Raw genomic sequence first — 22,711 nt, forward strand, 5'->3', positions numbered from 1 at the left:
GTTATTCCCAGCTGGGAATAGTCATTCCTGGTTTGGAATGGTAATTCCCGGCTGGGGATGGTTCTTACTGATTGGGAATGGTTCTTCCTGGCTTGGAATGGTTCTTCCTGGCTTGGAATGGTCCCGCCCATCTGGGAATGGTCACTCCTGGTTGGGAATGGTTATTCCTGGTTGGGAATGGTAATTCCCAGCTGGAAATGGTCGTTCCTGGCTTGGAATGGTTATTCCTGGTTGGGATGGTTCTTCATGATTTAGAATGGTCCTGCCTGGCTTGGAATTGTTCTTCTGAGCTGAGAATGGTTCTTCCCAGCTTGGAATGGTTATTCCTGGCTGGGAATGGTTGTGCCCAGCTTGGAATGGTCCTGCCCGTCTTAGAATGGTTATTCTTGGTTGGGAATGGCCCTGCCCAGCTTGGAATGGTTCTTCCTGGCTGGGAATGGTTCTTCCCGGCTGGGAATGTGTCTTCCCAGCTTGGAATGGTTCTTCCTGGCTGGGAATGGTTCTTCCCAGCTGGGAATGGTTCTTCCCAGCTGGGAATGTGTCTTCCCAGCTTGGAATGGTTATTCCTGGCTAGGAATGGTTCTTCTTGGTTGGGAATGGCCCTGCCCAGCTTGGAATGGTTCTTCCCGGCTGGGAATGGTTCTTCCCGGCTGGGAATGTGTCTTCCCAGCTTGGAATGGTTCTTCCTGGCTGGGAATGGTTCTTCCTGGTTTGGAATAGTTCTTCCCAGTTGGGAATAGTTCTTCCTGGCTGGGAATAGCCCTGCCTGGGTTGGAATAGCCCTGCCTGGCTTGGAATTGTTCTTCCTGGCTGGGAATGGTTCTTCCCAGCTTGGACTGGCTTTGCCTGGCTGGGAATGGTCCTGCCCAGGCGGGAGTGTTTTTTCCCGACTTGGAATGGCCCTGTCCGGCTGAGAATAGTCCTTCCCAACTTGGAATGGCTCTGCCTGGCTGGGAATGGTTCTTCCTGGCTTGGAATGGCCCTGCCAGCTTGGAACAGTCCTGCTCACGATGGCCACAACAGCCTGGGCTGTCACGGACCTGCACAGAGAGGTCCCAGCCCAGCACAGTTCAGCATGGCCACGGTAGCAAGCGGTGGCATGTTCCAGCACGGCATGATCCTGCCTGGAATGGCCACACAAGGCTGGGCTGGCACAATCTGGCATGGCATGGTTCGGCCCAGCATGGGTGTAACAGCATGGGGTGGCATGGACTGGCATGGCAATGGCACTGCAGTATGGTGGAATGTGGTCAGGAATGGCCACAAATGCGAGGAGTGGCATTGTCCTGCACGGCGTGGTTTGGTCTAGCATGGGATGGCGTGGTCCAGCATGGCACGCCTTGGTACAACATGGCCACAGCATCGCCCATCCATGGGATGGCCTTGGAATGGTCCATTCCCCATGACCATGACAGCATGGTCCAGCACAATCCGGCTTGGTCCTGCCTGGCATGGCCATGGCAGCGTGGCTTGGCACGGTCCCACATGGCATGGCTTGGTCCAGCACAGCATGGTGCTGCACACCTCTCCATGGCATGGCCAAGCACGGACAGGATGGCCCGTTCTCCCACACTTCTCCTGGATCCCTGCCTTCCCTGGCCCCGTGCCTGGACTGGGCTGGGTTAGGGGAGTTCTGGCAGGGCCCGGGGGGCTCAGTGCCGTGGTGGGAAGTGGAGGAACCTAGCCAGGAACAAGGCATCAATTGGACACACCTTTATTTCCATGTCTGTGGCCAATCCCCACTCCCCACCCTGCAATCCCTCGGTGCAGAGCAGTTTAGTGGCCTCAGCCGTCCCACGCAGGGACGCCGGCGCGGCGCGGGGCTAGCGGCCCTGACTCGGACACGGCCGGCGAGGCGCTGGCCCGCGCCTGGCTCAGGATGCGGTTACGGGTGCCAAAAAGCATCCGGGGGCCGCGGCTCCGGGGGGTGTAGGGCCCGCGCTGGCAGTGCCACGAGCAGAGCGGGGCCCTGAAGACCTCCTGGAAGGCGCGTCGGAAGTTCTCGTTGAAGTACCCGTAGATGATGGGGTTGGCGCTGCTGTTGAAGAAGGCCAGCCAGTGCGCCAGCGGGTAGACGTAGACGGTGAGCAGGCGCAGCTGGGCCTCGCTCAGCCGCCCGTAGTCCGTCAGCAGCATCAGCGTCCAGAGGGGCAGCCAGGAGACGCTGAAGAAGAGGGCAACGATGATGAGCATGTTGATGACCTTGGCCTTCCTCCGGGAGATCCTCCTCCCCTCCGGCTCCTCCCCGCCCTGGGCAGGCGCCACCGACTTGAAGAGCTTGAAGGCGATGCGGGCGTACATGACGACAATGAGGGCGAGGGGAGCCACGTAGATGTGGGAGAAGAGGACGGTGGTGTAGATCCTCCTCATCCCCGTCTCGGGCCAGGCCTCCCAGCAGGAGTAGAGAGGGTAGGAGTTGTTGTAGGTGTCCACCATGAAGTGGTGCTCCTCCCTGGTGACAGTCAGGGTGACGGCAGCGGGGCACATGATGAGCAGGGCCAGCACCCAGATGACGGCGATGGTCAGCAGGGCTTTCCTCAGCGTCAGCTTCTGCCGGAAGGGGTGGACAATGCAGCGAAACCTGGGGGAGAACAGCTCATGGTGGCTTTGGGCATCCTGGGGAATGAGGGTGGCCAGGACCCAGGGGTGAGAATGGAAGGTGAGATGGGTTGCTCTTTACATGTGTCTTTTGGTGGCAGAGCTGGGTTGGTGTGTTCATCCCGGCATGGGGAAGGACACCTTGCTGGAATGCCCCAGCTTTGTGGTGCTCCTGGAGAGCTGTGGCAGGCTCCTGACATTCCCAGGAGCTTTCTCACAATGGGAACAGCCCAGGGCACCTGGACCTGCTGGAGATGGTTTGCTCCCCATGTCCCCACATCCCCATGTCCCCATGCCAACCTACCTCTCCACAGCGATGGCCACCAGCGTGAAAACTGAGGCGGAGACGGACATGCCCTGCACCAGCCCGCTCATTTTGCACATGGTGTTGTCAAAGGGCCAACCTGTGAGGGGACACCATGCAGGCTGTGGGTGCCTCTGGCCCACCCAGCTCCCTTGAGGTGTCCCCATCCACTGTGTTGTTGCTGGGGTATGCTAAGTCCTGCTCCCAGCTTGTGTGGAGATAGCCTTTAATGGCATGATCCTTGAAGAAGAACCCCAAAATTGGTAAAAAAGATACACATGACACTTAGAGACTCAAGGAACGTGGTGTCATTTTTCCTACCGACTTTGGGACCCTCAATCAGAAGGATTTTAATCTTGTTTCTTGACCCCAATACCAATAAATACATAAATCACACCCCAAAATCAATAAGTACAAACCCTGCCCTATGGCCTGGCTGCTGCTGCAGCTGAACCCTCCCAACTCCCTTATCTTTGGAAAGGTCAACAGGCAGAGCTGAGCCAGCACGGGAGAAGGTAAATGCAGAAAGGAGGTTTTTTTTTCAATGTTGCTTGAAGAATGGCTGAACTTCAAACAAATATGCAAATGCAGCATTAGGGCCAAACTTATTTTACCACAAATGGCCAGAACCTCAAATAAAAATTTAAAAAAAAAATCTTTCCCCTTCCTCTTCCCTGCTCACCTGTGATGAGGTTGTCCACCAGGGTGGTGGGCATGCAGAAGATGCCCACCAGCAGGTCGCTGATGGCCAGGTTGAGGAGGAACATGTTGGTGACCGTGCGCATCTGGCGGTTCTTCACCACCACAAAGCACACCAGGACGTTGCCGACCACACACATGAGGAAGATGAAGGTGTAGGCCAGGATGAACATGAGGGCCACGGGGGAGGAATGCTGGTAGTATGCCAGGAAGGTGTAGTTCTCCCTCAGGAGGTGGCTGGCACTGGAGTTGGGCCACCAGGTGCCATTGGAAGGGCCTGGGGAAGGGAAGGCAGGAAAATGAAGCTGGGAGAGAATAAAGCAATAATTCCCTTCATTTCTTAATGCCGCCAGAGTGGGGGTTTTCATATTTATTCCAGTGCCCAGACTGGCTGGGACATGTCCTGCTGGACTCATCTTTGTGCCCCAAGTCTCCTCCTCCTTGGGTTACACAGCTCAGGGTTCTGCAGCACCTCGGCTGAATTATTATTTTACAACATTATTGTTCGATACCATCGATATCATTATTATTTGGTACAATTATTGCTTGATATCGTTATTATTTGATATCATTATTATTTGCATCATTCTTTTAGAATTAGAATGGCCCAGAAGACATCCTGATCTCATGGGCCTTTTTTTTTAGGGATGATGCAAGGAAGACAAATCCACATCCCGACACTCCAGTGCTCTGGCCTTATGGGAGCTGGATCCGTGTGGTCCCAGCCACGGCTGCCCTGGGAGCATCCCTGCTTCTCCTTGTGCTTCCAAGGTTTACAATTCCATATTCCACAAAATCTTATTCTCCCCGGCAAAGCCGCAAGAACCCAGGGAAAGAGGCTGAGGCAGAGGACACCCTCCCCTTCCCTCCCTTCCCATCTAAAGCGATAATTATCATTCTGATCATTATCTGGGAGCTCCTGGTGCAGGCGGGGGTGGCATTTTGTCACTGGGGATTGAGCGGGGAGCGGGGCTCGGCAGCTCCCACCCTCGGGCTTCCCCAGCCGCACGCACGCAGCCGGGGATGCGGGAGGATGCCGAGCGTGGGCAGGAGCTGCCTGCAGCGCTGACGGGACTGCCTCCGGGAGAATCCGGGCTGCAGTGCTGAGCCGAGGAAAGGCACATTGGAGCTTTAAGGCTGAGCCTAAGCGCCTGCAGGTCAGCCCTGGGCGGCTGGAGCATCCCCCCATCCCTGTGCCCATGCCCTGCTCGCCAGCCGAGAGGCTTTTCCCAGGCACCGGGACCAGCGGCTTCCTCAAGGTTCCGGCAGGCAGGAGGGCCCGATCCAGCCCCTGATACCCCAGTCCTGGGTGCAGGATTTGGGCAACACATTTCCACTGGGAATTCAGAAAGGCGCTGGTGGGGGGATTTACAGCCGACACGGGAGAGGGAGCCTCTTGGAGAGGCAAGGGAGTAGCGGGATGGAGGGGGCAAGATTCCCCAGACAGTCGGTATCAGATGCGTGAACCATATCTGTAAGCAGGAGCAATAACAAAGACTGTAATGAGATTGCCCAAAACCTGTGATATTAAGCTTAAAACTTTGCTGGACTTTATCTTTTGGGGCTGCAGTGCAGCATGAGCAGGAGGTTGGTGTCCTGTGGAATTGGAGGTGGTTTTAAAGCAAGGTGGCAAGGTGGAAGATGGGGAAAGGAAAATAAGGGGCCGCTGAGCAGCCGGGTGGGTGCTGGATGGATGAGTGAGTGGATAGATGGATGAATGGGTGGAGGATGGATGAATGGGTGGATGGATGGACGGATGCAGGCGTCCTCAGCACTCACTGACACCTCGGACTGGTGACAGGGGATGGGGGGACCGCACGGGAGGGATGGAGCACCCGCCTTCCGTGCCCTGGGAAAGCACCTCGGGGAAAGGCTGGTCTGAAGGAACAGGCATGGGATGAGGGGTGGATCGCTTTCTTGGGGAATAAAATCAATCAGGTCTTGGCACTCACCTCCGCCGGCCCGAGCCGGCTCCGGGGGCTGCATCGCTGCCGTGCAGGGGATCCGCTGCCCGGGGAGGGGGCGCAGTTCGCCGCCGTCCCTCGCTCCGTGCCTCCCGCCCGGTCCCGAGCCCCGGTGCCGCCGCCGCGCCGGTTGCGGCTGCTCGGCGGCTGCAGCGGAGAAGGGGAGGGGGCGCGGGGGGGAACACCTCCCATCGCCATGGATACCGGGGGACCCGCACGCTGCCCCCCAGGCGAGGCAGCGCGGGGGCGGGCAGCACACGCCGGGCACGGAGAGGGAGGGAAGGAGCAGCTTCTCTCCCTAGGGAGGTTCGGGTCTGTGTCCCCCGCTGCCGCCGAGGTCCCCGCAGTGATGCTGGCAGCTGATGGCCGGTGTCCCCAGCAGCGCTCCTGGCCATCCCGGGAGGAAAATGAGCCTCCAGACGAGTGGGGAGATCCCCCACGCATCAATCCAGCAGAGGGAGAAGCAGCGCGATGTTTAGGGATGCTGCTTCAGGCTGCTCTGCTCAACCCCAGCTCCTCCAGCAAGCCCAACATCTCTTACCATAATCTTTTACCAAAGTTTGGCAAGTCGAAAAGTCAAATATTTACAGGATTTACCATTCCTGGCTGTCCCCAACCCGCACACAGCACTGGGAAGTGTTTGTCCCTTAAATACCCAAAGGAACAAACAAGGGAGCTGTTTAAACAAGGCGTTTGGAGATAACATCTGGGGTTTCTCCCAGGAATTTTGTTTTGCAGGCAGCCAACTGCTAAGGGACATGGGTGTGCTTGGCAGTGGCCTCTCTGCCACCGAGAAGCCACTCTCTCCAGGACATTTCTTTCTGGGAAGGGAATCAGCACAACTTGAGGACCCACAGCACCAGAGAGGTGGGCACACACCTCTGGGGACAGCCACGGGGTGAGCAGCGTGTGGGGACACACTGGCATTGGGCCACTTTGGCTTCCACAGTAAAAAAGCAGAAGGGAAGAAAAATTCCTTGGAAAACAAGGATTTTTCCGGGAAAGTACAGCTTGGGTCTGGGAGAATCCAGCTTGGAGGCTGCAGTGAGCAGCTGTGCAAAGGGGCTTCTCTAAGGACAAGACTGGTAATTGGAATTTAATTAGACACAAACCCCTCGATGTAACAGGAAAGCATTTAATCAGGCACTTGGCACACCACCATCGTGGCAGCAATTCCAGGGAGAGCCCTTCCAGCTGCAGGGATGTCCTCCCGATGCTCTCAGGTGGGAGCTGCACATCCAGATCCCCCCGGCTCCACCCAAACCTCCCACCCCATGTGCTACAGCTCCTCTGCACCCCCAAAAGGCATAAGCAGGAGATTGCCTGGCTTGGGATTTGGCAGAGCCATCCCTCCACGGGAAAAACGAGGCACTGGCTCGGGTTTGGGACCCGCCTGGGGGCGGAGATGGGGGCGCAGCAGGGACTGAGCCGAGCCAACCCCCTGTGGGGGGCAGCCCCCCTCGGGACAGCTCGGGCACCCGGGAACGCTGCCGGGATTCAGGGATGGATGGGCTCCTCTGGAGACAGCAGCAGCTCGAAGGGAACCAGGGGCCGGACCAGCAGCCGCACCTCGGGGCCCACGGGGTTGGCTCGCAGGTTGAGGCTCCGCAGCAGCGCCATGGAGGCCAATTTGTCCGTGGGCACCTCTGGAAAGAGAGCAGGGAGGTGAAAATCCATCCTGGAGGAGTGGAGGGGTGAAAGCTCCTCTTGATGGACAGCCTGAAGCAAACCTGATACATGATTTATATTTATATTTACATTTATATTTATATTTATATTTATATTTATATTTATATTTATATTTATATTTATATTTATATTTAGTTATGGTTATAGTTATAATAGATATATAGTATATAATAATATAGTATAATATAATGTAATGTAATATAAAATAAATTATATTATATGCAACATACAACATAACATATAATATATAATATATAACATAATATATAATATATAATACATAATACATAATATATAACATATAATATACAATAATATAGATTATATATTATATAATATGTAATACATAATATGTAATATATAATATGTACTATATAATATATAATATATAATATATATTATAGGATATATAATACATATATAAAATATAATTTATATAATTTATAATATTATATAGTATATATTATATGTTATATAGTATATATTATATAATATGATATATGTTATATATGTTATATGTTATATATTTATATCTATATCTATATCTATATTTAACCCAAATTATTGGGTTAAAACATGTAAGAAATTATAGTGACATTTGTATCAGTATTTGGCATGTTTGTAATGTAAACTCTTTTATTACGGTGAGTTAGGTTGTCAGTTAATTTTGGTTGGTTGTGGTTTGAAACATTGTATTTAAAAGATTTTTGGATTTGAGGCAATAAGTGGCACAGACATAATTGAGTTTTTTGGAAAGTTGTTTTGTTTGGGTGAGTTTATGGGTAAAAGAAATGTAATAGTTATAGGTGTTTTTGGTGGAATTGCTATAGGAATACTAAATGTAAGAGCTAAAATTGTTAGTTTTTTGTTGTAATTTATTGAAATAATGGTGGGAAAGATTGAAAGTTTAAGAATTCTGCTGTTGGCTTAGAATTAAAAAATTGTGGTTTTGTTGAAAAAAATGACAATTTTGGTAGGAATGCTTTTATAACAAAAATTGTTTAAAAGGTGTATTAATTTTGAGGCAGCTAATTCGAATTTTGTATTTGAGGGTATTGAGTTGGGATTATTTGAAGGATGGTTGACTGAGGGATAAATGATTGAGGAATTAATATTATTTGATTGGGTAATTGATTGTAAGGAGGCACCACTACTTGTGTGGAGCTGTGGTGGTAACTTGAGGGGTTTTTTGAGTTTAACAACAAAGGTTTGCTGTTGATGTTAAGCCTGTCTGCAGGTTTTGATCAAACAGAAAATCAGTGAAATATTAATTTATCCAACTGCTCAGGCAAATGGTTATTGTTGGACTCGATGGTCCTGGAGATCTTTTCCAACCTAAATGATCATGGGGTTCTAAGGAATGTGTCAGGGAGGTGCAAACACCCAGATACGCAGTGTGGGCACTGCCCTCCAGTTCTCCCTCTAATAAAACCCCTGCTGGGCCACTGAATGGGGATTCAAAGCCCCATTCCCTGATTTTCTCCCCGGTGTTGCAATGCCCAGGAGCCCTCTCCGGGCTGACAGGAAGGCTCGTGGTCTTTGCCCTTGTTGGACGGGCTGCAAAATGGCTCTGAGCCACCCAGAGGCCCCCTTCTGTTCTGCAATTTCCACGAATTAGGGTGTTGTCCTTCAGAAAACACGACATTTACAAACTCTGTGTTTAAAAAAAGGGTGCAGCTCAGCTGGATGGTCCCAATGTGTATCCACTGAGGCTGATGTGAAAACCTAACTCTAATTAAGGTCATTAAAAGGTGATGGATTTTGCTACAATTCACAATATTTTGGGCTAGCAAAGCCCACCTGTCTGATTTACCAAAACCAATTTCTTTTTTAATTTGGCCACCAGAATGACAAGAGCTTTTTCTACCCCAGCTCCTGTTTCCTCTGCCAGCACCTGGAGCAGAATTGCAGTGTTGTAATTATATCTGGTAGATGGTTATGTGATTTTTAAACCATGAAATTTATTTTATGCTGGAAAAAGACTCAAACACTTCGATGCCTTTGTTTTTTTCCCCTCTTTCTCCTCCAGAAAATGGTGATATTTTCCATACACAAATTCCCTAGGAGAGCACAGCTCATCAGGCAGAGATTCACATGAATTTTTTAATAACTCTTCTTCATGGTGGATTTGTTCACTGCCAGTCCCCCGTTTCATTTTGCTTGGGGTTTTTTTTTTCCCCCTTTGAAGCACAAAAGTAATATATTTTGTTTCATACATCTTCCTATTTAATCATCACCTAATGCAGTGGAGAATAAGAAGTTTAATCATCCTCTCAGGCAGCATGTTCAAGTTAAAAGTGCTTTCACCCATTTTGCTTAGATTAAGGAGTTTAGTGAAGTATTCTGGGGACCAAGACCTTCCCAGGCTGGGAAGAGCTCAGCTCTGCACCTTAATTCCAGGTGAGGAGCAGTGACTCACCCCTGGCATGAAGGGACAGGCAGGGCACACCGTGCAGCCTGTAGCTGTAGGGTTGTGCCCTGCCAGCCACAAATTCCTCCAAAAACAACCCAAAACATCCCTTGCTGCCTCCCCAATGGATGAGGCACTTGCATTTGAGCCTGAATTATTCGTGCTAGCTCCACCAGTTAAGCAAAAGACAGGGAGGGAAAAGGCTTTTTTACATAATTAAAGCAGAATGTGACATGGTCTGGGTTGGAAGGGACCTTAGAGCTGATGCAGTGCACCCCTGGATGGACACAGGGACACCTCCCACTGCCCCAGGTTGGTGTAAGCCCCATCCAGCCTGGCCCTGGGCACTGCCAGGAATGCACAGTGTCTCTGTGGCAGAATTTCTTCCCAATGTCCCATCTAGCCCCACCCTGAGTTTGAAACCACCTCCCTTTGTCCCATCTCAACATCCTCAGGAGGACAAATTTAACCACAGCTGCCCCCAGCCAGCAGTGACCTCCCCAGCCTCAACATCATCACTTTTAAACCTTTAATCAAGGAATAAGGGAAAGAGAAGCTGAAGCTCCAGGCACCAAAACATCCCCATGGATTTGGGAGCTTTAAAAGCTGATTTGATATAACTCTAATTACCAGGGAAAGAGTTAAAAGCGCTGACAGTAACATATACATAATTACAGTCCAGGGTTAAGAGCTTATTTAGATGAAAAGGGTGGCTTGTGGCACTAAATGTCTCCTTTCACAGAGCCCACAGGCTCCAGGCAGGCATGAATTAATCTCCTTTCACTCCTGTTTCCCTTTGGAAAACACCACCTACCACCTGCAGCTCGATTTGCCTTACAAGTCTTACTCAGCTCCTTCAGCAGGAGCTTTCAAACGGGGTTTGCAGCCCTGGCAGGAGCCTCTCAGCACGCCTGGCTTGGCCCAGGAGGGCAGGCAGGACCAGCACTGGCACAGCCCCACAAACCAGGGCACTGCAGCCCTGCAAACACCAGCTCACCTGCAGGGGAACCTGTTTGGGAAGGGCTGGTGGCAGCAGGGTGATCCCCCAGGTGTTTTTTTGTTTCCTTGGAAAACATGGGCTGAAATCCCCTGGCTTTCTGGTGTTTTTCTCTCCCCTTTCCAGAAAATGTGTGAGATAAGCTCACATCACCCATTTCTGCAGCCAGACAGCATCGTCTGCACTACTCACACATATCCCTACAACATCTTGGCTTGGACTTGTCAAATTTTATCTGGTTTTTTTTTTATTTTCTCCACATCTGGAGGGCCCCTCCCAGCCGAGGGGAGCCTGGTGGGAGGTGACCAAACCTGGCTTCTCAGGCCACCCTGTCCCCCAGGAGCAATCCAGCTTGGGTGCAGCCCTGCAGGCAGCCTTTCCTCCCTGCATTGTAGCAGGGAAAGAGGCACCAAAAAGCTGCATTCCCTTCTTGCAGCATCCTGCTTCCACAAAACCAGCGGGGAAAATGCAGTTTGGAGACCAGCTCGGGTTGAAATCAACCAATTGAACTGAAAAAGTGATGGAGGGAGCTAAAAGCAAGCCAGGAGGCAGGAGAGAGAGAAAAAGAGGGTGAGGAAAAGCCTTGTCCTTGTCTGGCTCCTGTGGAAGCAGTTTTTAATTCCAGCGTTTCTGCAGGCACAGCTGGGGAGCAGCTGATGTGAGGCTGGTAACAAACCTCCTGTTGCAGGGAGCAGTTTCCCTGCAGCAGCTGAAGCACCCCAGATAAAACAGCAAAATTGAGTGGACTCCGAGATTCGCCTCCCTGGGGCTCCGTGGGGGCTGTAGGATGCTCCAGCCTGGGCTCTTTGAAGGCTGCCTGCTAAATAAATTCACTTTTATCTGTGTACAACAGCTGCCCCTTTTGCCCAGCTTTCACAGACTCCAAAGCCTTCGGTTTTTTTCACATGAAAAATTTGCCTGCCGCTGCAGGGCTGAGGGATGAGCAGCTCTTGCCATTCTATTAATTTAATTTTTAGGGGATTTTGTAGTGTTAAACAGCTGCTGTTTGTTCTGGGAAATGTTCAGGTGTCTTTGCTTAGCCTGGAAGCAAACATCCCGGCCCAACATTCCTGGGGCTGGGTTCTGCAATCAGCTCTGGTTTTTTTAATGAAATCTGAGGATTTTGGGGTCCCAGCTGGAGGTGCCTCTAAGAGCTACATCCCAGCGTGGTGAATGGGGCAGCTCGAATGGGGCTTGGCTCCCACTGTGCCTGCAGCAGCTTTGCCCTGGGAGGCAAATTTCCTTTCCCAGGAAAGGCAAATGGCTGAGCAGGCTCTGATTATTTAGCAACAGCCCTGGGTGATGCTGGTATAGATGGATAATGAGATGATTAGCTCTCGCAATTAAAAGATAACTATTGTGTGAATATTAAGGGAAGCTTTAGTGGTGTATAGTTATGTTATTGTGGTTTAGATGTCCTCTGTTCTCCCCACAGTTCCCTTTCCCCCCTGTATTGCTGCCATCACACAGCCAGGGTTGTCTAGGACAGGTACAAAGGAGGTTGCACATGTGCCCCTTGCATGGGACAGGTGGGAATGGAAAAGCTTGGTGCTGAGGGGGTGGGCATGGCAACACCTGATCTCCAATGCAGTTACAAGAAAGCAGTCTGCACTGATGAATGGCAAAGAAGCCCCTCTGACAGAGGGGCCAGGGCTGCCTGATGCAACCCCCAGGGGCATAAAAGACTGAGCATCCACCTTGATGATGAACTGGCCAAGTGCTATCCACAAGGGCAGTTCCCAGAGCTGTGAACTTTTCCTTATGTGAAAAATGCGTATTTTATGATTGGCTTTTGGCAAATATTAAAATGAATATTATATGTGTTGTGTTAGAAAGTTATGCTGTATTAATTTACTTAAGTAGTGTGTTAAATACAGTTTTAGGTTATAACATAATGTTAAAATAGAAACTATGCTATGTAAGATACTTTTTTACAGAAAGGACTTGCAGCGAGACAGCAGCCACAGGACACCTGAATCTTTCAGAGAAAGAGAATTTATTGCTCCATTATCGAGTTCTTCCTGCCTCCCTCAGCCCTGAAGACTCAGTCAGGATTCAGAGGAAGAAGCTGACACTGCCCAGCCAGAATCCTGGGTTTGGATGGAATTTATGCATCATGGATGAGGTGTATGAATATGCAACAGGCTGTTGCTTTTAAGGGTTAATCCTCTGTTAACGTGGGTCCTTTTTCGGGCTTATTTTGCCCAGAAAGAGGTACCCGGACTGTCTGTAACTCTTTGTTTTTATTGTCTCATATTGTCCTAATCCTAATTGTCCAAATTATTATTACTCTAATTATATTGCTAATTTAATAACCATTTTATTACTATTAAACTTTTAAAATCTAAAAAAACCCCAAGTGACTGGCGTTTTTCACACTTACATAGTCCTTTGTTGTATTTTCATCAAGGTTTAACAAACCTCTTTACATTTCCAACGCGAGCAGTTGTTTCTCACAGTGCTAAATCGCCTTTTTCCCAGTGGGAAAAGGTTCCCCCTCACCTGCGATCTCGTTCTCTTCCAGGTCGATGGTCTCCAGGGCGGGCACGGTGGCCAGGGGCTCCGGGAAGCGCCGGAACCGGTTTCGGGAGAGGTCGATGGTGCGGAGGTGCAGCAGGGAGGTGATTTCCTCGGGCAGGCGGTGCAGGTAATTGCCTGCCAGGTTGAGCTCTGGGAAGAGAGAGAAGGGAGGTGGTGGGATGCAGAGAAAAAGGTGGGAAAATTACTAATGCACGGCTTGATTTACAGCCTCTGGCCCCCGTGGACTGCCAGGTACGTCAATGGGATTCCAGCTCCAAAAATTGGGCTTTTAAAGTTTTTTTGCTGTTTTCCGTGGTTGCCATTGTAGATTTCCCTGCTGGGAAGACCACATTTGGGAGCAATGTTTTCCTAATGAAATTGGGCAGCCTTTTGCAAGCAGAGTCTGTAAGAAAATAAGGAATATTTCCTCATAAACTCAGTGCAATTACCTCCCCAATGGTCATTTGTCATGGCTTAAGGCTAGCCCTCTGTATTCATGTGCCTGAAGCCCTTCTGAGGAATAAACAGAATGGTGGGAGAGAGGTCTTTAGCTGTGAAAAATACCTATTTGTCACAGTTTACCCATCCACGATGCTTTCCCGCCCCAGAAATGAGCTCCTGTGAGGCCAGGAGTGGCACTCTCGGGCACAGAACCCAAATCCCGCTGTCCCAGCGCCCTTCTCCAGTGACACAGGGCTTTCTGCACTATAAATACCCACACAAGCCGCCCTGCCCCTGCTAATACCTGGTATTTATAGGTCCTGCCTTATTCAGCCTGTCCCCAGCCCTGGGGCATCTGTTCCTGCTGGGACCCAGCACAGCTCACTGCTGGAGCGATTGGTTCGCTGGTGGAGAAAAGCCCTTGCTGGGAAGCAAAGTCATTTTTTTTTCCCCTCCAGGGCTGGTTGTGCTGTCTAGAAAATGGAAATTGATTTCCTTTGCTGCATGTGTTTCCTTTCCCCAGCCCAGGGGTGCTCTCACAGTGGATGCTGCAGCTCCAGGACAAGGGAAGCCCCCGCAGGCACCCAGCACAGCGGCATTTGTGTGCTACCTCGTAGGAATAAAATTGATTTTAGAAGCTGCCAGAGCATCCCCAGCGCCGCCCTCAGTGCTCAATACCTTGGTGCTGGATGCTCTGGATGCTCTGGATGCTTGCATGGCCATTTTTTATCGGATTAGCCTCGGGCCGCCTTCTCTGGGCTCGGCAGGGAGGTGTCCCCGCCGTGCTGATGATCGCTCCCATCTCCTGCAGTGATTAGCTCTCATTGATGTCGCACTACGAGGACTAATTACTCGGCACAGCCTGGATATTGTTCCGTTGTTATCCCCAAGCTGCCTTTCCTGTCCTCCTCCATCCTCAACCCCATGCCTGGAGGGAGCTGGGGGTGCTGAGTGACCCCACAGCAGCCTGAAACCACTTTGGAAGGGTGGGTGAGAGCAGAACCAGTGTCCTCGTCCTTCGGGGGCCAGAAGGTATAACCAAAAATGGGTTTTTTGGGGTCTGAACTAACGCTTGCAATGAGGTGCGAGCTCAGGGGAGACGCGTGGGTGCTTTGCCCCCTCTGCAGCCAGCCGGGGGCTCCTGGCGTGCCCCAGAGGGTTGGAAGTGGCAGTGCCTTACCTCTCAGCTGGCTGAAGGTGGTGACAAATCGGCTGGTGATGGACTTGAGCTCATTGTTGGCCAGGGAGATGCGGTGGATGCCTTCGGTGACGCTCCTCACGGCTTTGTAGACTCCAACAGGGAAGGACATCAGCTTGCAGTTGGCCAGATCTGCGCACAGAGAGACCCAGGCAAGGGGCTGACAACTTCAGTCCCCTGCTCCCCCCATGTCCCCGATTCCCTGAGGGCAGCTGAGCAGCCCAGGGGTGCCTATTCCACTGCTGGGGGATGGAGCAGGGATTTCCCTGGGCATTCCTGGCTGGATTTCTCATGGTCATGGCTGGTTGTCCTATGGCAAGTGGTGGGGAGGGGAAAAAAGATTTGGTTGTGCCTCTCACCTCGTGGCTTTCTTGTTTTGTCCTGAGTCGTTTCTCTTTCCCCTCCCAGGAGACTCCAGGGATGGAAACCCTGTATCCCAGCCCCAGGATGGGCTCTGCTTCCTGCCCCCTCCCCAAAGCCACTGCGGGGGCTGGTGGAGCAAGTTCCATCCTCCCACGTTTCTCTCAGGAGGATGTGGGGAGCCTGAGAGATGAAGCTCCAGCTCCTGCCATGCTCTGGTTTATATCCCAGGGCCAGGAATCCAGTGGGAATAAAAATGAATGGCTTTCATCTCTCTCCTTTGATGAACTGCACCCTGCTCTTGGGTATTAGCTGGAAATGGGGAAACTGCAGGAAAGCATAAATCTGACACGGCCACGTGGGGAAAAATCTGCTCCTGTCGTGCTCCCAAGGAGGGGACACATCCCACGGGATTATGTGAACCTGCTCTGACTTTGAGGGCCCTTTGGGGGAGCCTTTCCCTTCTCCGGAGCCGCGGGGAGGGAACGCCGACAGCTTTTTTTAGCCTGTGGCAGTGAAAACCAGAGCCCTGCTCCCAGCTACCCGATCCCTGTGCGGCCCCGGCACGGAGCGCCGGGCTCAGCCCGGGAATCCGCTTTGTTCTCCAGCGGCCTTACCCAGGGAATCCGCCTTGTTCTCCACCGTGTCGTTCACCTTCCTGGCCACCCGGGCCACCGCCTCGCCCATCCTCCTGTGCAGGAGGGCGGCCGGTCCCGCCGGGAATGCGCTGTGCCCTGGGGGATCCAGGGCTGGAGAGAGAAACCAGCCACTCTGTTCTCCGGGAGAGCGATGCTAAAAATAACCGGCGGGATCAGTGTTCCCAGGGGAGGGAGGGAGGCTGTGCTGGGGCTGGCATGTCCCTCGGGGTGAGATTCCCAGCTTTCCAGGATGGTGCTTTTGGGGTATGTAGGTGCACCCTATTCCCTGGCTTGGAATATATCCCCTTTCCTGGTATGGGATATGGGGATTCATCTCCTTTCTTGGTTTGGGAAATGAGGGTGCATCCCTTTTCCTGGTCTGAGATATTTGGATGCATCCCCCTTCCTGGTATTGGATATGCCATTTTCCCGGTTTGGGATATGGGGATAAATCCTATTCCCTGGTTTGGGACATGGGGATAAATCCTATTCCCTGGTTTGGGACATGGGCATGGCTGTCCTTTCCTTGTGTGGGATATGGGGATGCAAGCCCTTTCCTGGTTTGGCATAAGGGGATGCAATCCATTTCTTTATTTGGGATATAGGGATCCATGCCCTTTTCCTGGTTTGGAATATGGAGATGAATGCTATTACATGGTATGGGATATGGGGATACAACCATTTTCCTGGATTAGGATACAGGAATACAACCCCTTTCCTGATATGGGATACGGGGACAGAATCCCTTTCCTGATATGGGATATGGGGATACATCCCATTTCCTGGTTAGAGATATGGGGACAGAACCCCTTTTTTGATTTGGGATATTTGGATACATTCCTTTTCCCAGTGACTTCATTCAGCTCGGTCTAGCCAAAACATTCTGGCCGAAGGTATCCTGGCCAGGACAGGCCACCACCCTTCCCTCCCCTGCCTTCCAAAAGAACCCGCAAAAATCTCGGTCTTCCCACGCCGGGAGTCGAACCCGGGCCGCCTGGGTGAAAACCAGGAATCCTCACCGCTAGACCACGTGGGAGACGCGGGAAGGGTGGTGCAGCAGGACGCCTGCCCCCTGGCGGCGGCGGGCCCGGGGTGGTCCCAGGGCCGGGGGCGGGCCCGGGGCCGGGGCGGGCCGGGGCCGGTCCCGAGGAGAGGCGGGGCCGCTCCGCCCGCCCGCTCGGCGGGGACAAAGCGCGGCGCCGAGCGGGGGCCATGTCGTCCGCAGGCGGCCGCCAGCCCAGCCAGAGCCGGGCCATCCCCACCCGCACCGTCACGCTCAGCGACGCCGCGCAGCTCCCCGCCGACTACTGCACCACCCCCGGCGGGACCCTCTTCTCCACCACGCCCGGAGGTAAAAGCGCCGCGCCCGCCGGGGCCTCCGGGGGAGCGCGCCCGGGCCAGCCCGAACGCCGCGTGTCGCGGGCGGACCGTGCGTGCCGCGCCCGTATCCCCTCTGTATGTCGTGGATACGGAGCGCTTTCCGCCCGCTCTCCTCGGCGCACACGCGTGGAGATGGGTTTGTTGTTTTTCCGGGACCTACCGGGAGCGCGGAGGGTCCCGGCGGGGCGGCAGCCGGATCCCGGGACTGGCCGGCGGGAAGCTCCCGGTGGGACGCGGGCAGCGGGGCCTCGGTGCCTCGGCCCTGCCCCGGCCCGGTACCGCGGGGCGGTGACACGCCTGTCCCTGTGCAGCGCAGAGGGACACGTGGTGGTGATTCGGGGTGCCGCTTCCATGGGCATCCCCGGGACGCGTTCCCACCCGTGCCGTGAGTTTGCCAGCTCTCTGCTCGGGACAGCGTGGAGCGCCCCCGGGGCAGCCGGGACCCGGTTGCCGCCGGGGTGTTTGGCCGAATTATCGCCTGTTGTGCCCAGATAAGAGCGGGCAGAGCGGCAGCGCGCACCCCCCAGCCCTCCCTGCCGATCCGCGGCGGAGAACCTTGGCCCGTTCCGCCGGGAAACTCCTTCGGCAAACAAGCGCTGCCGAACCGGATTCCCCCACTCTGCTCCCGTCCTCCCCCCAGGCACCCGGATCATCTACGACCGCAAGTTCCTGCTGGACCGCCGCAACTCCCCCATGGCCAAGACCCCGCCTTGTCACCTCCCCAATATCCCCGGCGTCACCAGCCCCGGCGAGCCCGGCGAGGAGCCCAAAGCGGACGCCAACAGCTTGAACCACCAGGAGGGCAAGCCATCCATGGGTAAGGGATCCCCGGGCGGGACAGGAGGGATTTGGGGTGAAGGATGACACCCCTAACACTGCTTCCATGGGTAAGGGACCCCCGGGGTGGGGCAGGAGGGATTTGGGGGGAAGGATGACGCCCCTAACGCTGCCCTCCTTGCCTCTTGCCAGGGGACGAAGCTCAGTTCGAGATGGATATCTGAGCGGGAACCACGGAGAGGCAGCGACTCCCCAGCCCTGTGCACCCCCATTCGGCTTAGCAGGATCCATCCCGGCGAGGTGGAGGTGGCAGTGGTCCCCACCAGCGTCCCCTCCCCGCCCTCCTCCTCCCCCTCTTTTTTGGGGGGAGTGCAGCTCTGTCTTCTCCCCCTTTGCGGGTGAGCGGTCCCAGCATGTGCCAGACGGAGCATCCCTTCTGGATCCGGCCCTATTCCTCCTCTTCCACCTGCCAGCAGCCTGATCTCCACCAGGCTTCTTTTTAAAACATCCCTTTGCCTCTTTTGCTGCCTCGTGCCCCCACAAAATTCCCCTCTCTTGTTACCCAAACCTCCCATGGCCAGCAGCTTGGTGTTCTGGAGCTGTGTCACCCCCTTTGCCCCCTTCTCCTGGAAAATTTGGGCAGCCTGTCGGGAGGAGGAGGAAACATCACTCCTAAAATCATGCACCTGCTTGCACCCTGGGGAGGGTATTTTTTGAGTTTCCCTGGGGTGTGTTGGCATTCAGCAAAGGACAGCACTGGGAGCCCGTTCCCTTCGGTGCTCCAGGGGTCCGATGTAGTCCCTGATGGAATCAGCCAGCATGTCCACATCTCTCCTACGTGGATTTCTTCCATCTTGGCCCACCAGCCAGGGGCAGTGTCCCCCACCCACCAGCCAGGACTCACAGCAATGTAGCCATATTTTATAAAACCCCCTTGCTTTTATTTTTGGTACTAAAAAGGGGCGCTTCAACCCCAACGACTTTGTCTGGGCTGGGGCCGAGTGCTTCTGGGAAAGTGCTTTTTAGTGCTCGGGTTTTTTTACCCCCCAGCCCTTTAAAATGTGAATCCTACAGGGGGGAGATCCCTCTGGCACCGTTGGATGTCTCAGGAATCGCTGGGTGTCCCTGGGGGCTGTGGGGGCTCGCCAGACACCGCAGGGATGGGGCGCTCTCCTGGCAGGGCGCTGCCATCGATGCCACCCTCAGTTCTCAGGGTGGCATTTCTCCCAGCTGGATCATGCTGTCGTGGATAAAGCATTTCCACATCAACCTCCCCTTGGCCAGCCTGGCACAGCATGGCCATCTCAAACCTCCCCTGGAGATGGGGATTTTTTTCCCCCCTCTCTCCATGTGACTCTTGCCCTGACCAGCAGCGCTGGGCACGGCTGCGCCCCCCAATCCCACCAGCCCCCCAGTTCTGATTTTTTACTGCCTGTTGGGAGCCATCACCAGCTCTGCAACCTTCTCAAGTGCCATTTTATCAGCCCCCACCTGAGTGCCTGCTCCATCCATTGTCCCTCCCTCACTGGGGTCACCCCACACCTCGTTCCCCGTGCTGGGGAGGGGGACACCCCACAGGCTTTGTGCACTTTCCATCCCGTAATTTATTTCTCTAGGTGTGTTTGGCACGGCGCTGGTGGCCAGCTCCCATCTTCCAGCTGCTTTTCTCACAGGGAGGGGGGGGCTGCCCCTCGTTTTGGGGGTGGGGGAGGAAGAAGCAGAAGCACAGCCCCAGGGAATGGGGTTGTCTTTGCCATCCTTTCCCTGGCGTGGGAGGTGAGGTGAGCGCGGCAGCCGTGGGCGCACGAGTGAGTGAGTGCGAGTAGCAATGCGTGTGGGTGGGTGGGTGGTGATGAGACACACACAAATATATATTATATATATAAATAAATATATTTTCCTTGAAGCCAAGATCCTAGGAGGTCGGTTAGGCCCTCGGATCGAGGCAGGGGCAGGGGGCGAGGACATCCTTGGCAGAGGATGCAGGGAGCTGGCGCCCTCAAGCACAGCTGCTCCTTTTGGGAAAAACCTGCTCTGCTAGCCAAAAACAATCAGACCATATCCAAGGACAACGTGACTAAATGGACAGGAGCCGGAGGGAAACCTTTTTTGTTGTTTCTTTTTTTTTTTTTTTTTCTCTAAATGCCCCCTTTCCCAACCTCCCTGTGTCTCTGTTCCCCATCCCAGCAACTTTTCTGCCCAAAGGTTCCCTTTTGTAAGCAGGCTGGGGGCTGAGCAGGGAGGGATTGCCTGGCCTCGCCGGGGTGTTCCTCTGCTAGTCAGGGGCTCCGTTTGGGATTTCTATTGTTTTGTACCGTCTCTTCAAGCAGGTGTTTGGGAGGAGAAAAGCTCTCGCCAGTGGTTGCTGTTACAGTGAGATCAATAAAGATTTTGGTTCTACTAAATCAAGGTGACTTGGACTGTGACTCAGGGGGTGAAGAGGGTTTTCCCTTCCCTTTGGAGCAAAATCCCCTCATGGGCTCTCTCCCACTCATGCCCAGAGAGCAGGGAAGGGTCAAACCCAGAACCAGCAGCCAAGGGTGAAATTGCAAAATGTCACATGCAGAGAAACCTGATTTTCCCATAGGTCTCCCATGTGCAGAACTACCCCAAACTGATCACTTGTCCTGGTCTCATCCCTGGAAGTCTTCAAGGACTTTTTGGATGGGACTTGGAGCAGCATGGTCTGGTGGAAGGTGACCAGCAACCTTGGCCTTGAAGCCTTCAGGGACAGGAGACCATTAATATATGTTAATATATTGCATTGCAATATATTTTCAAAAATTTTAAACCATTTTTTAACTCTTTTATACCATCCACTGTAATTGGGGAGGGGTCTGAGCAGCAAAGTCCTTTTCCCCCACTAGGGCACTGAGGGAGGGGCAGCAATGGGATGTCTGTCCCCTCCCTCTGCCTACAGAGGGTGCCCCCAAATTTTTGTGGGTGCCTCAGCAAACCACCAGCATCACTTGGGGATGCATCCCCTGAGGCCATCTCAGCTGTGTGTGTGAAATACCACAGCAGCACATCACATTCCCAAAGCATTCAGATCCCAGGGGTGAGGCTGGGGGGCGTTTCCAAGGGTTTGGGGGGGCCTCTTGGAGCACCCTGGTTTGGCTGCACTCGGAGTGGTCCTGCCATGACCTCCCGTGGATTGTGCTCGTATTGCAGCAGTTTAATTCTGCAGTGTCAGGGAAATCTGCAGTGTGTACGGAGAGAGGAACACGGCGAGGGAAATTGCTGACGAGGCGTTTGGGAGCTGCTCTTCCCTGAATCTGGTTTAGGCCGTGCAATGCCAGTGACAACTGGTTCCCTCATGAATTTTGGGGTGTTTTTTATGTGTTAATCCCTGCTATCAAAGCTCCTGTAGTGAGGGCTGTGTGAATCCCTGGGTTTTGGTATGCTCCTCCCTAATAAGTTTCTAGATACTGATTTGGGATCCTCAAATGGATAATTAAAATCAATTTCAAAAGTTTTAAAATTTCAATCCAGGACTGTAAATGCAGCAGAGCAGCTGAGGGCAGGGTATTTTGGCTGAGCTGGATGCTGGGAGCCTGGCTAGGATCTCGGATCCTGACGAACAAACTTTCCAGCCCTCCTTTCCAGCTGTTACCATTTTCGGACTAGCTCTGGGCTGCGTTTACATTCCTGGCCCTCCTTCCCAGTGCCAGTGAACGTGTTAATGCCGTTTTTCTCCTTCTCCTTTGCCCTGCTGGTGCCCTACAAGCACTGATTTGGAGCAGCACTGCAGCCCTGGATGGTGCTGGGTGTGGGCAAGGCTGTAATGCTGGGGAGGCTCAGGGGGAGGTGGGGTTGGGGTCCTACCTGGGGGGGCTCTGAGAGCCGCTGTTCTAACCCAAATGGAATGTGGCAAGGCAGGTAGGAGCTGAAAGGATTGGGGTTTTGTGGATTAGCTGAAATAGCATCTTTGTGTGGCAATGAGGGCAGCCTGAAGTGGCCTGATGGATTCACTCTGTGCGGTGGTGGGCTCCGGGCAGGAGATGAGCAGAGCTGGCTGCTGGACCTGCTGGTACTGGTGAAGCCATGGCAAGAGCCCACCATGGGGCACCCTGCAGGGTGCTGGGAAGCAGCTGGGTGGGTGGGCAGCAGCCTTATTTCCCAGGAATCTGAGTGGCCTGAGCAAGGAAGGATGGCCCTGAGACCTGGGAGCGCCCTGATGCTTCCTATGGAGCCAGGCTGGGAGAGCAGGGCATGTTCATCTGGAGAAGAGAAAGCTCCAGGGAGACCTTAGAGCCCCTTTCAGTGCCTGGAGGGGCTCCAAGAGAGCTGGAGAAGGATTTTAGACACGGGCATGGAGTGCCAGGACAAGGAGGAATGGTTCTGAACAGCCAGAGGGCAGGGTTGGATGGGATATTTGGCTTCCATCACTCACATCCCTGTCTCCCATGTCTGGGAAGCAAAAGCACCTTTTGGCTTTGAGAGGTGCCAGCAGTGCCTTGATGCTCCTAAAACTGCAAACCTGGCTGGGGTGGTGGCGTCTGACAGTCCCCTCTCTGTCCCCAACCCCTCTCTGGTTTGTCACCAGGAGATAAGGGAAGGATCATCGTGCCGGGTGTCCCCGAGACGATGGGGCTGCGTGTCAGGGGTCCCTAAGGGGCTGTGTTTGGCGTGCCGGGTGTCCCCGAGATGATGGGGCTGTGTGTCAGGGGTCCCTAAGGGGACAGTGGCTGTGTTTGGGTGTGTTTGGCGTGCCGGGTGTCCCTGAGACGATGGGG

At 53.4% G+C, this 22,711-nt stretch overlaps 3 protein-coding genes and 1 non-coding gene across 4 annotated transcripts; 1 reads left to right on the forward strand and 3 right to left on the reverse strand.

Moving 5' to 3' along the window:
• Positions 1–1,777: 1,777 nt before the first annotated feature.
• NPFFR1 (neuropeptide FF receptor 1) lies at positions 1,778–5,702 on the reverse strand. The gene is made up of 4 exons (XM_066554814.1): positions 5,554–5,702; positions 3,585–3,878; positions 2,903–3,002; positions 1,778–2,581 (listed from the first exon to the last, which is right to left on the reverse strand). Exons 1-4 carry the CDS (start codon positions 5,585–5,587, stop codon positions 1,786–1,788), a joined length of 1,224 nt encoding a protein of 407 aa, XP_066410911.1. The 5' UTR covers positions 5,588–5,702; the 3' UTR covers positions 1,778–1,785.
• Positions 5,703–7,062: 1,360 nt separating this feature from the next.
• Positions 7,063–15,906, reverse strand: LRRC20 (leucine rich repeat containing 20). Its single transcript, XM_066554895.1, has 4 exons — positions 15,798–15,906; positions 14,803–14,952; positions 13,164–13,331; positions 7,063–7,211 (listed from the first exon to the last, which is right to left on the reverse strand). Exons 1-4 carry the CDS (start codon positions 15,865–15,867, stop codon positions 7,063–7,065), a joined length of 537 nt encoding a protein of 178 aa, XP_066410992.1. The 5' UTR covers positions 15,868–15,906.
• Positions 15,907–16,782: 876 nt separating this feature from the next.
• TRNAE-UUC (transfer RNA glutamic acid (anticodon UUC)) lies at positions 16,783–16,854 on the reverse strand. Its single transcript has one exon. It is a non-coding gene; the product is annotated as a tRNA-Glu (tRNA).
• Positions 16,855–17,015: 161 nt separating this feature from the next.
• Positions 17,016–20,108, forward strand: EIF4EBP2 (eukaryotic translation initiation factor 4E binding protein 2). The gene is made up of 3 exons (XM_066554640.1): positions 17,016–17,169; positions 17,839–18,015; positions 18,168–20,108. Exons 1-3 carry the CDS (start codon positions 17,031–17,033, stop codon positions 18,197–18,199), a joined length of 348 nt encoding a protein of 115 aa, XP_066410737.1. The 5' UTR covers positions 17,016–17,030; the 3' UTR covers positions 18,200–20,108.
• The last annotated feature ends 2,603 nt before the right edge of the window (positions 20,109–22,711 follow it).

This window comes from Molothrus aeneus, chromosome 8 (genome assembly GCF_037042795.1).
Source record: "Molothrus aeneus isolate 106 chromosome 8, BPBGC_Maene_1.0, whole genome shotgun sequence".
NCBI classification, from domain to species: domain Eukaryota; kingdom Metazoa; phylum Chordata; class Aves; order Passeriformes; family Icteridae; genus Molothrus; species Molothrus aeneus.

Coding starts and splice junctions, on each gene's coding strand:
- LRRC20 (XM_066554895.1), bottom strand. CDS start 15,867: ATGGGCGAGGCGGTGGCCCGGGTGGCCAGGAAGGTGAACGACACGGTG. Junction 14,953..15,797: donor GAACAAGGCGGATTCCCTGG/GTAAGGCCGCTG, acceptor CTCTGTGCGCAG/ATCTGGCCAACTGCAAGCTG. Junction 13,332..14,802: donor CACCTTCAGCCAGCTGAGAG/GTAAGGCACTGC, acceptor CTCTCTTCCCAG/AGCTCAACCTGGCAGGCAAT.
- NPFFR1 (XM_066554814.1), bottom strand. CDS start 5,587: ATGCAGCCCCCGGAGCCGGCTCGGGCCGGCGGAG. Junction 3,879..5,553: donor GCCGGCTCGGGCCGGCGGAG/GTGAGTGCCAAG, acceptor TCCCTTCCCCAG/GCCCTTCCAATGGCACCTGG. Junction 3,003..3,584: donor GGTGGACAACCTCATCACAG/GTGAGCAGGGAA, acceptor GTCCCCTCACAG/GTTGGCCCTTTGACAACACC.
- EIF4EBP2 (XM_066554640.1), top strand. CDS start 17,031: ATGTCGTCCGCAGGCGGCCGCCAGCCCAGCCAGAGCCGGGCCATCCCC. Junction 17,170..17,838: donor CTTCTCCACCACGCCCGGAG/GTAAAAGCGCCG, acceptor TCCTCCCCCCAG/GCACCCGGATCATCTACGAC. Junction 18,016..18,167: donor GGAGGGCAAGCCATCCATGG/GTAAGGGATCCC, acceptor GCCTCTTGCCAG/GGGACGAAGCTCAGTTCGAG.